Here is a 15,530-nt window from a genome sequence, read left to right as displayed (position 1 = left end):
GCATACTCACCGCCGGCCCCAGGGGGAACTGTGTCCTTGAACATCTCGTAGAACTGGCTGAGGTACATGACCATGGAGAGCTTGTCAGGCTCTGACACCTGGGACATCTCCTTGCCCGTCATGCAGGGGGAGATTCCAAACTCCCGCTCGGCCACGTCGAAGCCCAACTGGTTGTTTTTCTGTTGGTCCCGTTCGTCCAGGGAGTCAAAGTCACTGTAGGGCAGAGAGAGACAGAATGTCTGGGAGTCAAAGTCAAGGTGGACACAGAGAGACAGAATGTCTGGGTGTCAAAATGGGAGTCAAATTCACCGTGGGCAGAGAGAGACAGCATGTCTGGGAGTCAAAATAACCAGTAACACTGAATGTTATCACTTGGCATTCCAAATAAACATGACAAGCACACTAAGCAGGTTCTAATGCAGTGGATGCAGAGGTTGACATTAGCACGCCACCCTTTTCCTTGTACGGTTAGTGTTGCAGCTTCAGCACTATGCTATTAGCAGTGCGGGAAGTCAGTGAGATACCTGGAAATAGAAAATATAGAAAATGTAAGGCATTACACCAGGGTCGTATCCATTAAGGTTTTGCAATGGAAAATAGGGATACCTTCTTGAGCACAAACCTATTTATGAACTCCAATCTGGCTTTAGAACAGCTCATTCCACTGATACTTGCCTTATCCACCTTTCTGACCAGAGTATAAGAATATTTTGAAGATAAATACACAACGCAGAGACAGATGACAAGACGTCAATAGAGTACGAGAGGACGAAAAGTCAATAACGATCCACGGAAAGTGTTTTTTCTGTAATAGGGGATTAAAGAGCAATGAGTCAGAGATATGAGAGGAATGTGTCTATACAGTGAGCCTGAAATAGAAGGGGAACTATACAGGTATGGTCATGTTAGACATGCAAAAGCTTTTGACACTGTGGACCATGATATTCTCCTGATGAAACTGAAATGTTTGGGTCTAAATGATGTAGCAGTGAATTGGTTTAGGTCTTATCTGACCAACAGAACACAAGTATGTAATGTTGGTGATGTTCTGTCAGAGGCTAAAGAAATATCCTGTGGAGTACAGCAAGGATACATTTTAGGGCCTATCTTATTTACAGGTTAATGATATGCTAGACACACTAAAGTGCAAACTCCTGCTTTATTCTGATGACACAGCCATACTGGTATCAGGGAAGGATACAGTTTACAAAGCCAGAAGAGGACTGGACACCCCTCATAGCCTGGTTCCTCTCTAGGTTTCTTCCTAGGGAGTTTTTCCTAGCCACTGTGCTTCTACACCTGCATTGCTTGCTGTTTGGGGTTTTAGGCTGGGTTTCTGTACAGCACTTTGAGATATCAGCTGATGTAAGAAGGGCTTTATAAATAAATTTGACAGAGGAGACCCTGAGTAAGGAATTGCATTTTGTTAGAGATTGGTTGACGGACAACAAATTGTCGCTACATTTGGGAACAACTGAATCAATTTAGTTTAGAACAGAATGTAGATTGCTTAGGTTTGACAAGATAAAAGGTCAACTGTGCAGGCAAGGAGATTGAATCTAAAACAAGTGTAATTTATCAGTGTGTGTCCCTAGAGCAATCCCTTTCTAGAGACCTGATTGCTGCTAAAGTTCTTTCAAAAATGGCAAACAAATTGATATTTTAATATAGTAACACTAGATATTTTAACATCAAAGTTAAGAAACTGCTCGTCTCAGCCTTGATTCAGTGTCATTTTGGTTATGCCTGCACTGCTTGGTATAGTGGGCTATCAAAAAAGATGAAAAAGAGAATGCAGGTCATGCAAAATAATGTTAATGTTATCAGCTAAATGTGCCCCCTAGGACCCACATAGGGGTACAGTTCCCGGGAGGTGGGCTTGTTGCCTTTGGAGTCCAGAGTGGACCAACTCTAATCATATGTATGACACCTTAAATGATCGTGCCCCAGGTTATATGAAAAACAACATTGATATGGTCTTTAACCAACACAGTTACAATACCAGAGCTACAGTAGTGTTATGTCTTGTAAAATCCCATGAGTAAACAGTACTGTGAGGAGCACATGTTTCTATACAGGCATTTGTCTATGGAATAACCTTCCCTTGGAGGTCAAGCAAAGAAAAAGTAGAAATAGCTTTAAAAAGCAGGCAAAGGTTTTCATTTGGACAAAGTTGTCTTAAGAGAAACCACTCCACTGCCCCTTGTGCCCCTGTCCGCTGGTCAAGTGGATTTATTTGAATGATACTGTACTGTAGGTATGATGTGCAATGAATAAATTGTTTTAATGTGAAATGAATATGGTTGATTTTTAAGGTTAGGGAAAAGTGCAGTGAAAAGTACCACTTTTTAGCATGTCAATATAAATGAATGTATTTATGGTTGTTTGTAATTTGGTCTTGTCTTTTAATCATTATATGTATTATTATTATTTTTACCATCGAAGACCACTTTGGAAACCAGTGTTTTAATTAATAATTCCAAGTGATATCCTCTGGGTCCACATTGTACATTTTGTGGTATATGTCTGTTACCCAAAATAAATTCAATTAAAATGTGAACTAATTGGAGCCGTCTGTGCACTGCCCTTAATGCATATTTCCCATCCATGCAGCCTTTTCACACCCCTGCCCCAGTCATCTGGACAATGAAAGGCAGCAGGGCAGAAGAGAACTACTTGGTAGACGTCAGTCAGGGTTATAATGCTAATCGCTGTGTAGCCAGCAGAGGGTAACAACTTAATCTCTCCCCTCGTTAGGCAATGTGTGTGTCTCTGCTGTGTGTCTCTGCTGTGTGTGTGTGTGTGTAGTAGGGGTACCATACATACTTTTCCCTGAAGCTACAGGCAATTTGACTCTGAGCTTTTACCTAATGTAGGACCCAGGGTTGATTTACAAGTAAACCTAACCTGTAAGCATTTCTACAGGAGAAATCCAGATATACAGAACCAGTTAAAAGTTTGAACACACCTACTCATTCCAGGGTTGTTCTTAATTTTTTACTATTTTCTACATTATAGTGAAGACATCAAAACAATGAAATAACACATATCCAATCATGAAGTAACCAAAAAAAGTGTTAAATCAAAATAGATTTTATATTTGAGATTCTTCAAAGTAGACACCCTTTGCTTTGATGACAGCTTTGCACACTCTTGGCATTCTCTCAACCAGTTTCATGAGGTAGTCACCTGGAATGCATTTCAATTAACAGGTGTGCATTGTTCAAAGTTAATGTGTAATAATTTGAGCCAATCAGTTGTGTTATGCGAAGTTAGTGGTGGTATACAGAAGATAGCCCTATATGGTAAAAGACCACGTCCATATTATGGCAAGAACAGCTCAAAAAAGCAAAGAGAAATGACAGTCCATTACTTTAAGACATGAGACATGAAGGTCAGTGAATCTGGAAAATATCAAGAATTTTGAAAGTTTCTTCATGTGCAGTCGCAAAAACCATCAAGCGCTATGATGAAACTGGCCCTCATGAGGACCGACTAAGGAAAGGAAGACCCAGAGTTACCGTTGCTGCAGAGGATAAGTTAATTACAGTTAACTGCACCTCAGATTGCAGCCCAAATAAATGCTTCACAGACTGTTCCGAGGAAACTGAGTGAATCAGGCCACGGTCGAACTGCTGCAAAGAAACCACCAATAAAGGACACCAATAAGAAGAGACTTGCTTGGGCCAAGAAACACGAGCTATTGACATTAGACCGGCGGAAATCTGTCCTTTTGTCTGATGAGTCCAAATGTGATATTTTTGGTTCCAACCGCCGTATCGGGGCGGCAGGGTAGCCTAGTGGTTAGAGCGTTGGACTAGTAACCGGAAGATTGCAAGTTCAAATCCCCAAGCTGACAAGGTACAAATCTGTCGTTCTGCCCCTGAACAGGCAGTTAACCCACTGTTCATAGGCCGTCATTGAAAATAAGAATTTGTTCTTAACTGACTTGCCTAGTTAAATAACGGTAAAATCTTTGTGAGACGCAGAATAGGTGAACGGATGATCTCTGCATGTGTAGTTCCCACCGTGAAGCATGGAGGAGGAGTTGTGATGGTGTGGGGATGCTATACTTGTGATACTATCTGTGATTTATCTATAATTCAAGGCACACTTAACCAGCATGGCTACCACAGAATTCTGCAGTAATACACCATCCCATCTAGTTTGCGCTTAGTGGGACTATCATTTGTTTTTAACAGAACAATGACCTAACAAATCTCCTGGCTGTGTAAGGGCTATTTGTCCAAGAAGGAGATTGATGGAGTGCTGCATCAGACAACCTGCCTCCACAATCACCCGACCTCAAACCAATTGAGATGGAGTTGGAAGGAAAAGCTGTCATCAAGGCAAAAGGGTGACTACTTTGAAGTATCTAAAATATACAAAATTATTTACATTTGTAGTACATTTCATATGTGTTATTTCATAGTTGAATGTTTTCACTATTATTCTACAATGTAGAAAACAGTCAAAATTAAGAAAAACCCTTGAATGAGGTGTTCAAAGTTTTACTGGTACAGTATACTGGACAAAAATATAGATGAAACATGCAACAATTTCAGAGATTTTACTGAGCTACAGTACATAAAAGGAAATCAGTCAATTGAAATAAATACAAAAGGCACTAACCTATGGATTTCAGATGACTGGGCAGGGGTGCAGCCATGATTGGGCTTTGGAGGGCATAGGCCAACCCACTTGGCAGCCAGGGCCACCTACTGAGGAGCAAGCCCCAGCCAATCAGAATTAGTTTATGCATTTTTGTGCATAGAGAACTTTTTTTTCGGGACCTCAGAATGTTCCAAATGTTCACCTTCCAACAGGAAATCAACTGTCCGCAAACAGTCAAGACGAAACAGGAGTGGCTTCGGGACAATTGTCAATGTCATTGAGTGGCCCAGCCAGAGGCCGGACTTGAACCCGAACCAACATCTCTAAAGAAACCGGAAAATAGCTGTGCAGCGACACTCCCTATCCAATCTGACCGAGCATGAGAAGAATGGGAGAAACTCCCAACAAACAGGTATGCCAAGCTTGTCGCTTCATACCCAAGAAGACTCAATGCTGTAATCGCTGCAAAAGGTGCTTCAATAAAGAACTGAGTAGAGGGTCTGAATACTTACAATGGCTTGCAAAAGTATTCACCCCCCTTGGCATTTTTCCTATTTTATTGCCTAACAACCTGGAATTAAAATAGATTTTTGGGGGGTTTGTATCATTTGATTTACACAACATTCCTACCACTTTGAAGATGCTAAATAATTTGATTGTGAAACAAACAAGAAATAAGACAAACAAACTAAACTTGAGCGTGCGGAACTATTCACCCCCCAAAGTCAATAGTTTGTAGAGCCACCTTCTGCAACAATTACAGCTGCAAGACTCTTGGGGTATGTCTCTAATAGCTTGGCACATCTAGCCACTGGGATTTTTGCCCAGTCTTCAAGGTAAACTTCTCCAGCTCCTTCAAGTTGGATGGATTCCGCTGGTGTATAGCAATCTTTAAGTCATACCACAGATTCTCAATTGGATTGAGGTCTGGACTTTTACTAGGCCATTCCAAGGCATTTAAATGTTTCCCCTTAAACTACTCAAGTGTCGCTTTAGCAGTATGCTTAAGGTTATTGTCCTGCTGGAAGGTGAACCTCCATCCCAGTCTCAAATCTCTGGAAGACTGAAACAGGTTTCCCTCAAGAATTTCCCTGTATTTAGCGCCATCCATCATTCCTTCAATTCTGACCAGTTTCCAGTCCCTGCCGATGAAAAACGTACCCACAGCATGATGCTGCCACCACCATGCATCACTGTAGGGATGGTCTTTCAGAGTAATGAGAGGTGTTGGGTTTGCACCAGTCATAGCGTTTTCCTTGATGGCCAAAAAGCTAAATTTTAGTCTCATCTGACCAGAGTACCTTCGTCCATATGTTTGGGGAGTCTCCCACATGCCTTTTGGCGAACAACAAACGTCTTTGCGTATTTTTTTCTTTAAGCAATGTTTTTTTTCTGGCCACACTTCTGTAAAGCCCATCTCTGTGGAGTGTACGGCTTAAAGTGGTCCTATCGACAGATACTCCAATCTCCGCTGTGGAGCGTTGCAGCTCCTTCAGGGTTATCTTTGGTCTCTTTGTTGCCTCTCTGATTAATGCCCTCCTTGCCTGGTCCGTGAGTTTTGGTGAGAGGCCCTCTCTTGGTGGCAGGTTTGTTGTGGTGCCATATTCTTTTCATTTTTTTATAATATGTTCAAAGTTTCAGATATTTTTTTACAACCCTATAGTGATCTGTATTTCTCCACATATTTGTCCCTGACCTGCTTGGAGAGCTGTTTGGTCTTCATGGTGCCCCTTGCTTAGTTGTGTTGTGTTGCAGACTCTGGGACCTTTCAGTACAGAAGTATATACACCTAGATTGCACACAGGTGGACTTAACTAGTTATGTGACTTCTGAAGGAAATTGGCTGCACCAGATCTTAATTAGGGGCTTCATAGCAAAGGGTGAATACATATGCACACACCACTTCTCTGTTTTTTTTGTTGATTTTTTTTCACCAATTTGGAACATGAAATCCAAATAAAAATCCATTTAAATTACAGGTTGTAATGCAACAAATTAGGAAACACGCCAAGGGGGGTGAATACTTTTGCAAGGCACTGTATGTAAATGTGATTGTTTTGCTTTGGCATCATGGGGTATTGTGAATAAGGCTGTAACGTCTGAATTCTGAATTATTTCCGAATGCACTGTATATACACGACTCACATGAGGTCAGGTCTGTAGCGGTGGATGAGGGAACACAGGGCCATGCCACTCTTCCAGGACATGGTGAGGTCGGTCACACTGACTTTCCTGTAGCCCTCTGTCTGTCTCTGACACCAGTTCAGCAGCTTGCTGGAGCGAGCGATGGACTCTGGGAAAGGAAAAGCAATAAGTGACTAGTGGATGATAACATGTTTGGGACCAGGGCTTAGGATGTTTTAGACCAAACAGTCAGAAGTTTTGCTCTTTGGAGTGTTCATACAGTCATTGAACACTGGTCACTTCAATAATGTTTAGGTACCGTTTTAACCACTTTATACAGTGGGGCAAAAAAGTATTTAGTCAGCCACCAATTGTGCAAGTTCTCCCACTTAAAAAGATGAGGCCTGTAATTTTCATCATAGGTATACTTCAACTATGACAGACAAAATGAGAAAAAAAATCCAGAAAATCACATTGTAGGATTTTTTTGGGGTGAATTTTACCCCTTTTTCTCCCCAATTTCATGGTATCCAATTGTTTTTAGTAGCTACTATCTTGTCTCATCGCTATAACTCCCATACGGGCTTGGGAGAGACGAAGGTTGAAAGTCATACGTCCTCCGATACACAACCCAACCAAGCCGCACTGCTTCTTTACACAGCGCGCATCCAACCTGGGAAGCCAGCCGCACCAATGTGTCGGAGGAAACACCGTGCACCTGGCAACCTTGGTTAGCGCGCACTGCACCCAGCCCGCCACAGGAGTCGCTGGTGCGCGATGAGACAAGGACATCCCTACCTGCCAAACCCTCCCTAACCCGGACGACGCTAGGCCAATTGTGCGTCGCTCCACGGACTTCCCGGTCGCGGCCGGTTACGACAGAGCCTCGGCGCGAATCCAGAGTCTCGGATGGCACAGCTGGCGCTGCAGTACAGCGCCCTTAACCACTGCGCTACCCGGGAGGCCCATTGTAGGATTTTTATTAATTTATTTGCAAATTCTGGTGGAAAATAAGTATTTGGTCAATAACAAAAGTTTCTCAATACTTTGTTATATACCCCTTGTTGGCAATGACAGAGGTCAAACGTTTTCTGTAAGTCTTCACACACTGTTGCTGGTATTTTGGCCCATTCCTCCATGCAGATCTCCTCTAGAGCAGTGATGTTTTGGGGCTGTTGCTGGGCAACACAGACTTTCAACTCCCTCCAAAGATTTTCTATGGGGTTGAGATCTGGAGACTGGCTAGGTCACTCCAGGACCTTGAAATGATTCTTACGAAGCCACTCTTTCGTTGCCCGGGCGGTGTGTTTGGGATCATTGTCATGCTGAAAGACCCAGCCACGTTTCTTCTTCAATGCCCTTGCTGCTGGAAGGAGGTTTTCACTCAAAATCTCACGATATATGGCCCTCATTCATTCCTATACACGGATCAGTCGTCCTGGTCCCTTTGCAGAAAAACAGCCCCAAAGCATGATGTTTCCACCCCCATGCTTCACAGTAGGTATGGTGTTCTTTGGATGCAACTCAGCATTCTTTGTCCTCCAAACACGACGAGTTGAGTTTTTACCAAAAAGTTATATTTTGGTTTCATCTGACCATATGACATTCTCCCAATCTTCTTCTGGACCATCCAAATGCTCTCTAGCAAACTTCAGACGGGCCTGGACATGTACTGGCTTAAGCAGGGGGACACGTCTGGCACTGCAGGATTTGAGTCCCTGGCGGCGTAGTGTGTTACTGATGGTAGGCTTTGTTACTTTGGTCCCAGCTCTCTGCAGGTCATTCACTAGGTCCCCCCGTGTGGTTCTGGGATTTCTGCTCACCGTTCTTGTGATCATTTTGACCCCACGGGGTGAGATCTTGCGTGGAGCCCCAGATCGAGGGAGATTATTAGTGGTCTTGTATGTCTTCCATTTCCTAATAATTGCTCCCACAGTTGATTTCTTCAAACCAAGCTGCTTACCTATTGCAGATTCAGTCTTCCCAGCCTGGTGCAGGTCTACAATTTTGTTTCTGGTGTCCTTTGACAGCTCTTTGGTCTTGGCAATAGTGGAGTTTGGAGAGTGACTGTTTGAGGTTGTGGACAGTTGTCTTTTATACTGATAACAAGTTCCAAAAGGTTCCATTAATATAGGTAATGAGTGGAGGACAGAGGAGCCTCTTAAAGAAGAAGTTACAGGTCTGTGAGAGCCAGAAATCTTGCTTGCTTGTAGGTGACCAAATACTTATTTTCCACCATAATTTGCAAATAAATTTATTAAAAAAATCCTACAATGTGATTTTCTGGATTTTTTTTCTAATTTTGTCTGTCATAGTTGAAGTGTACCTATGATGAAAATTACAGGCCTCTCATCATTTCAAGTGGGAGAACTTGCACAATTGGTGGCTAACTAAATACTTTTTTGCCCCACTGTATGTATGTATGTATGTATGTATGTATGTATGTATGTATGTATGTATGTATGTTCAGTTGAAGTCGGAAGTTTACATACACCTTAGCCAAATACATTTAAACTCAGTTTTTCACAATTCCTGACATTGAATCCAAGTAAAAATTCCCTGTCTTAGGTCAGTTAGAATCACCACTTTATTTTAAGAATGTGAAATGTCAGAATAATAGTAGAGTGAATGATTTATTTCCGCTTTTATTTATTTCATCACATTCCCAGTGGGTCAGAAGTTTACATACACTCAATTAGTATTTGGTAGCATTGCCTTTAAATTGTTTAACTTGGGTCAAATGTTTCAGGTAGCCTTCCACAAGCTTCCCACAATAAATTGGATGAATTTTGGTCCATTCCTCCTGTGTAACTGAGTCAGGTTTGTAGGCCTAATTTCTCGCACACGCTTTATCAGTTCTGCCCACAAATTTTCTATGGGATTGAGGTCAGAGCTTTGTGATGGGCACTCCAATACCTTGACTTTGTTGTCCTTAAGACATTTTGCCACAGCTTTGGAAGTATGCTTGGGGTCATTTTCCATTTGGAAGACCCATTTGCGACCAAGCTTTAACTTCCTGACTGATGTCTTGAGATGTTGCTTCAATATATCCACATAATTTTCCTTATCATGATGCCATCTGTTTTGTGAAGTGCACCAGTCCCTCCTGCAGCAAAACACCCCCACAACATGATGCTACCACCCCCGTGCTTCACGGTTGGGAAGGTGTTCTTCAGCTTGCAAGCCTCCCCCTTTTCCTCCAAACGTAACGATGGTCATTATGGCCAAACAGTTCCATTTTTGTTTCATCAGACCAGACTTGCTCCCAAGGATGAACCAGAATTGTGGAGGTCTACAGTTTGTTTTCTGAGGTCTTGGCTGATTTCTTTGATTGACATCATGGGAAAATCTAAAGAGGCACTGAGTTTGAAGGTAGGCCTTGAAATACATCCACAGGTACACCTTCAATTGTCTCAAATGATGTCAATTAGCCTATCAGAAGCTTCTAAAGCCATGACATCATTTTCTGGAATTTTACAAGCTATTTAAAAGGCACTTAGTGTATGTAAACCTCTGACCCACTGGAATTGTGATACAGTGAATTATAAGTGAAATAATCTGTCTGTAAACAATTGTTGGAAAAATGACTTGTGTAATGCACAACGTAGATGTCCTAACCAACTTGCCAAAACTATTGTTTGTTAACAAGAAATTTGTGGAGTGGTTGAAAAACGAGTTAATGACTCCATGTGTATGCAAACTTCCAAATTCAACTGTATGCACGTATGTCTGTATGTCTGTATGTATGTATGTATGTACGGTACCAGTCCAAAGTTTGTGCCATTTCACCATCCCGTTAATGACCAGGTTAGTGAACATAAAGTAAATCAAATAAAATCAGTCCATCCAGCAAGTCACATGACATCATGGCAGTTGCTTGTTTCTACGGTTAAAGACTATTATGAAGGAATCGTCAGATGGTCATGCATTTGGACCTAAACCATTCATGATATTACCTTGGAAATGCTTCTCAAGCAGGTTATGGTCTAGGTTGAAAGCAATTCATTGTTACATTTCGGTGATTGTAATAATGTCCAGGTCCCAAAAACAAGAGACTTTGAATGACAATTAAATAATATGAACTTAACTAAATACATTTGGTATGAAACATCGTATAGCTTATTCGAAACACTACTTACCATTTCGGGTGAGCTTGGGTGTTGACGAGGTCACTACATTCTCCATTTCGATACGCATTTCACGGCTTGAATCCCCTGTGTCAATGAGGTGTTGTACCTGACAACAACAGAGTGGGGTGGGATTTCACATAAGACATCTTCCATAGGTCATAGCTACTGCCAGGAGTTTTTGCTGAGCATCTGGACTGAAAAAAAAACTCTGCTTCTTAGTTATGTTTTGAGCTGCTGCCCTCCAGACGGAGTTTAAGGGTCCCACTGTTCAGGAAGAATAGAAACAAGGCAAGTTTCATTCCATCAGCCACCAGACTGTTGAACAGTGGGATATAGGACAGATGCAGTCCAAACACATGGTCGGACAATAGGCCGCAGAAACGTTGAATATTTGAAAATGTAGATGTGTGACTTGTGTACTAACTTTCCAGTTTTACATACTGCATGTAATAATAATACATGTGTTGTATTTTTTTACCTTTATTGAACTAGGCAAGTCAGTTAAACAGTGAGTTAACTGCCTTGTTCAGGGGCAGAATGACAGATTTTTACCTTGACAGCTTGGGGATTCGATCTTGCAACCTTTCGGTTACTAGTCCAAAGCTCTAACCACTAGGCTACCTGCAGAATGCTGACATCACACAATGAAATGGACAATAAAGTATATTGCATCGTGTGTGTGTGTGCGCCTCTCTAGTTATGCAGACACAGGGTTTTCATTCACAAGATGGTTAGGTAGTCAGGACAAAGGTTAGGTAGTCAGTCCTGGCCCTACTCAAACTGGATATCATACACAGAGCATTATGGGTACTGTAGTTCATCATGTGACAATCACACAGTCCTATGATCTCAGTGTATACACTACCTGGTTGGGCCTGAGGAAGTGGAGGCTGATGTTAGGGTAGCGCGTGGTGGGATCCACACTGTAGTGGCTGAAATTTTTACTGATGTTCTCTGGCGTTGTCTGAGGCAGCAGGCGATATATGCTCTCCCTGAAAAAGAGGAGACCATGGTTACTGAATTATAGAAGGAAACAGAACAGCATTCAAAACATTCCATTCAGAGCTCCAGAGGCTCTTATTCCATTACAACTACAGGAGGGGCAGACAGTGGAGCACTCAGAGATAAAGCACTCAGAGATAACAGTGTGTCGAGGGTGTGTGAGTGTATGAGAGAGAGAGGGATAATGAGTATGTGTGTGAGAGTGTGGAGTGTGCGAGCGTGAAAGTCTGACGTGCGAGTATAATGTGTGTGTTATGACATGTCTGCTCCCTCACCTCTCAGCCAGCACGTCCAGAGGGGTGTTTCCCTGGGCCCAGCTCTTCACCATCCAGCCCGAGTCCATGGCTGCCAGGAAACCCCGGGCTATACCAGTGCCCATGGGCCAGAAGGGCTAGAGAGAGGGACAAATACAGTAACATGGTGAATTCCCAACTAAGCATACAGAGAAGAATAAAATCAACTTAAACAATACATATATATTTAAAAAAAATGTGTATGTATATATGTATACATACATACACATTTTTGTTAATGTAAAATTGCCTGTTTTAAGTAAGCAAACGTTAATCCACATGTCATCCTTGATAACTTGAATCTCTCTCTCGATTCACTGTAATTTCTCCACACACATGCTCCCGCTTTACTCCCATTTGTATACACAAGACAGTCAGACACTACCTTATCCAGAGTGACAGACAGAGTATATCTTCTAAGTGAGGCTGAAACACCCTCGGCCCAGTAGCCTTCCTCACCTCCAGTAGACTGTCCCCCACCAGAGACACCAGTAGCTGGCGTCCATTGCGTTGGCGCACGAGCGCCGCATTTTCTGAGGCGTACATGCAGGTGAAGTCGAACATGGCCACGTCGGGCTGTCCGTAGTGGTTGATGGCAAAGTCCAGAGTGGGCAGCTGGTGGTTGGTGGAGAAGTCTGCGGCCTCGCGGGCATAAGAGAGAAGAGCCTCCTGGTCCACGTTAGCCCTAGACAGGAGCATCTCTGTGTCTGCATAATCCTGGAGAAGACTGGGAGGTTAGATGGCTCAGATGACTGGAGGACTGAGAGACACTAAGGATAAGAGACTGCATGTAACATGGCCTGTCACGCAAAGAATGGTGCATGACATCCATGCAGTGGTATTTGGAAATGGAAATATTTTACACAGGAGGTTATCCTTGACCACCAAAGCAGTTCTTTCATTTCAATTCAAGCCAATGTCATTCTGAAGTAATATTGAATTTAATAAACATAGGGCCATTTAAATGTCTTTCATTCGTACTAGAACAATCTAAACACCAACATAGTCTATAATACCCAACTCCCAGCTCCTGTGTGTAGCGAGACGCCTATCGAGCTCCAGAATGTAGCATCAAATCAAGGCCTGCTTGAACCTGTTTGGGCTAGGGGGCAGCATTTTTACTTTTGGATGAAAAGCGTTCCCAGTGTAAACTGCCTGCTACTCAGTCCCAGATGCTAATATATGCATATTAGTAGTAGTATTGGATAGAAAACACTCTGAAGTTTCTAAAACTGTTTGAATGATGTCTGAGTATAACAGAACTCATATGGCAGGCAAAAACCTGAGAAAAAAATCCAAGTGGGAAATCTGAGGTTTGTAGTTTTTCAACTCAGCCCCTATTGAAGATACAGTGGGATGTTGGTAATCTTGCACTTCCCAAAGCTCCCACTTGATGTCAACAGTTTTTAGAACATTGTTTCAGGCTTCTACTGTGAAGGGGGGCTGAAAGAGGGGAATGAATCAGAGGTCTGCCAGAGAGCAATGAGCTGGTCACGCGCATTCACATGAGAGGTAGCTCGCGTTCCATTGCTTGTCTACAGACAAAGGAATTCTCCGGTTGGGACATTATTGAAGATTTATGTTAAAAACATCCTAAAGACTGATTTTATACTTCGTTTGATATGTTTCTATGACCAGTAATATAACTTTTTGGACTTTTTGTCCAACCTTTCCACTGGACTTGCACACATGTTTGGATTTGTTTACCAAACGCCCTAACAAAAGGAGGTATATGGACATAAATTATGAACTTTATCGAACAAATCAAACATTTGTGGAACTGGGATTCCTAGGAGTGCATTCTGATGAAGATCAAAGGTAAGTGAAAATGTATAATGCTATTTCTGACTAATGTTGACTACACATCATGGCAGATATCTTTTTGGCTTGTTTGGGCTCTGAATGCTGTACTCAGATTATTGCATGGTGTGCTTTCGCCGTAAAGTTTTTTTGAAATCTGACACAGTGGATGCATTAAGGAGAAGTTTATCTAAAGTTCCATGTATAATAGTTGTATCTATTATCAATGTTTATGATGAGTATATCTGTGAATTGATGTGGCTCTCTGCAAAATCACTGCATGTTTTGGAACTACTAAACATAACATGCCAATGTAAACTGAGATCTTTGGATATAAATATGCACTTTTTTGAAGAAAACACACATGTATTGTGTAACATGAAGTCCTATGAGTGTCATCTGATGAAGATCATCAAAGTTTAGTGATTAATTTGATCTATATTTCTGCTTTTTGTGACTCCTCTCTTTGGCTGGAAAAATGGCTGTATTTTTCTGTGACTTGGTGGTGACCTAACATAATCGTTTGTGGAGCTTTCGCTGTCAAGCCTTTTTGAAATCAGACACTGTGGCTGGATTAACGAGAATGCTATCTTTAAAATGGTGCCTAAAACTTGTATGCTTGAGAAATTAGATTTATGAGATTTCTGTTTGAATTTGGCGCCCTGCAACTTCACTGGCTGTTGGCGAGGGGTTCCGCCCCGTTCCCAGAGAGGTTAAATGACTGTTTTGAAAGAGGGCGGTGAGAGGCACATTCTTTTCCTTCCCTGGCTAGGCTGGGCCGGCACCGCCAGGCTGACTGACTGGCGAGATGGATGGGTGGGGAGGAGCAGACAGAGGATCTGAGAGGGTGTTAGTTCTCTGATTCATGGTGCTGGGTGGAAGTGTGGACCCGACTCAGCACTCGCCCAACCGCCTGCCTGCCCTTTCCCAGGGGCAGGATGGAGCAGTAAAAAGAGACTAGAGAGTGATTTCCATTGCTATAAAAGGACCTCGCTTGGAAGTAAGTAATCTTGAAGAAAAGAGTGTGAGCAGTAGGTGGTCTGTCCACCCACACCCCCATTGCAACACACACACAGCCCATTAGGGATTATGCAAACATGGCAGGCGTGGAGACGGGTGACCCCGTGTGATAAAAGTGAAGTCTGAAACACAGGACATAGTGTGTCCACTCTCACGTCCCCCCTCAGCCTACAACCTGGCCCAACTCATCAGGGTCATATTCATTAGTGCACGCTTGTAGCAAAACTTTTGCAACTGAAATTGTTTGTCCATTTTCTTCCCTTTGATGGCTAATGACTACGACCCAGCACAAGACCTACAGTGCCCTGTTCAGCCTTTCAACTGTATTGCCCTGATTATGACTGCTGATGAAAACTCAGTCAGTGCTAATTAAAAACTCCAATCCAATTATCAAAAGTGTAACACTTCCTAACTTCTTGAATGCCTTTCGTAACAATTTTGATATGGTTTGCAAAACACTACCAAACACCTACACCCCCCCCCCCCCCCCCCGGCTTTCATCTCAAAGGGAGATAGAAATGCAGTGGGAACCGTTACTGGAACATGA

The 15,530-nt window shown here is 42.5% G+C and overlaps 1 protein-coding gene across 7 annotated transcripts in view; it reads right to left on the bottom strand.

Moving 5' to 3' along the window:
• The window catches only part of LOC109867196 (protein-methionine sulfoxide oxidase mical3a), a 104,888-nt gene that overhangs the window by 56,311 nt on the left and 33,047 nt on the right, over positions 1–15,530 (bottom strand). For all 7 annotated transcript variants that reach the window (XM_031801303.1, XM_031801302.1, XM_031801304.1 and 4 more), the window contains exons 8-13: positions 12,623–12,880; positions 12,146–12,261; positions 11,734–11,860; positions 10,878–10,974; positions 6,760–6,907; positions 11–213 (exon numbers count right to left, since the gene is read on the bottom strand). In XM_031801303.1, the coding sequence (XP_031657163.1) occupies positions 11–213; positions 6,760–6,907; positions 10,878–10,974; positions 11,734–11,860; positions 12,146–12,261; positions 12,623–12,880 (949 nt within the window). The remainder of the gene's footprint in view (positions 1–10; positions 214–6,759; positions 6,908–10,877; positions 10,975–11,733; positions 11,861–12,145; positions 12,262–12,622; positions 12,881–15,530) is intronic.

The sequence above is a fragment of the Oncorhynchus kisutch genome, linkage group LG22 (assembly GCF_002021735.2).
Source record: "Oncorhynchus kisutch isolate 150728-3 linkage group LG22, Okis_V2, whole genome shotgun sequence".
In the NCBI taxonomy this organism is placed as follows: Eukaryota; Metazoa; Chordata; class Actinopteri; order Salmoniformes; family Salmonidae; genus Oncorhynchus; species Oncorhynchus kisutch.
The sequence above is the reverse complement of the archived record's forward strand: the minus strand, read 5'-3'. Positions and strand labels throughout refer to the sequence as shown.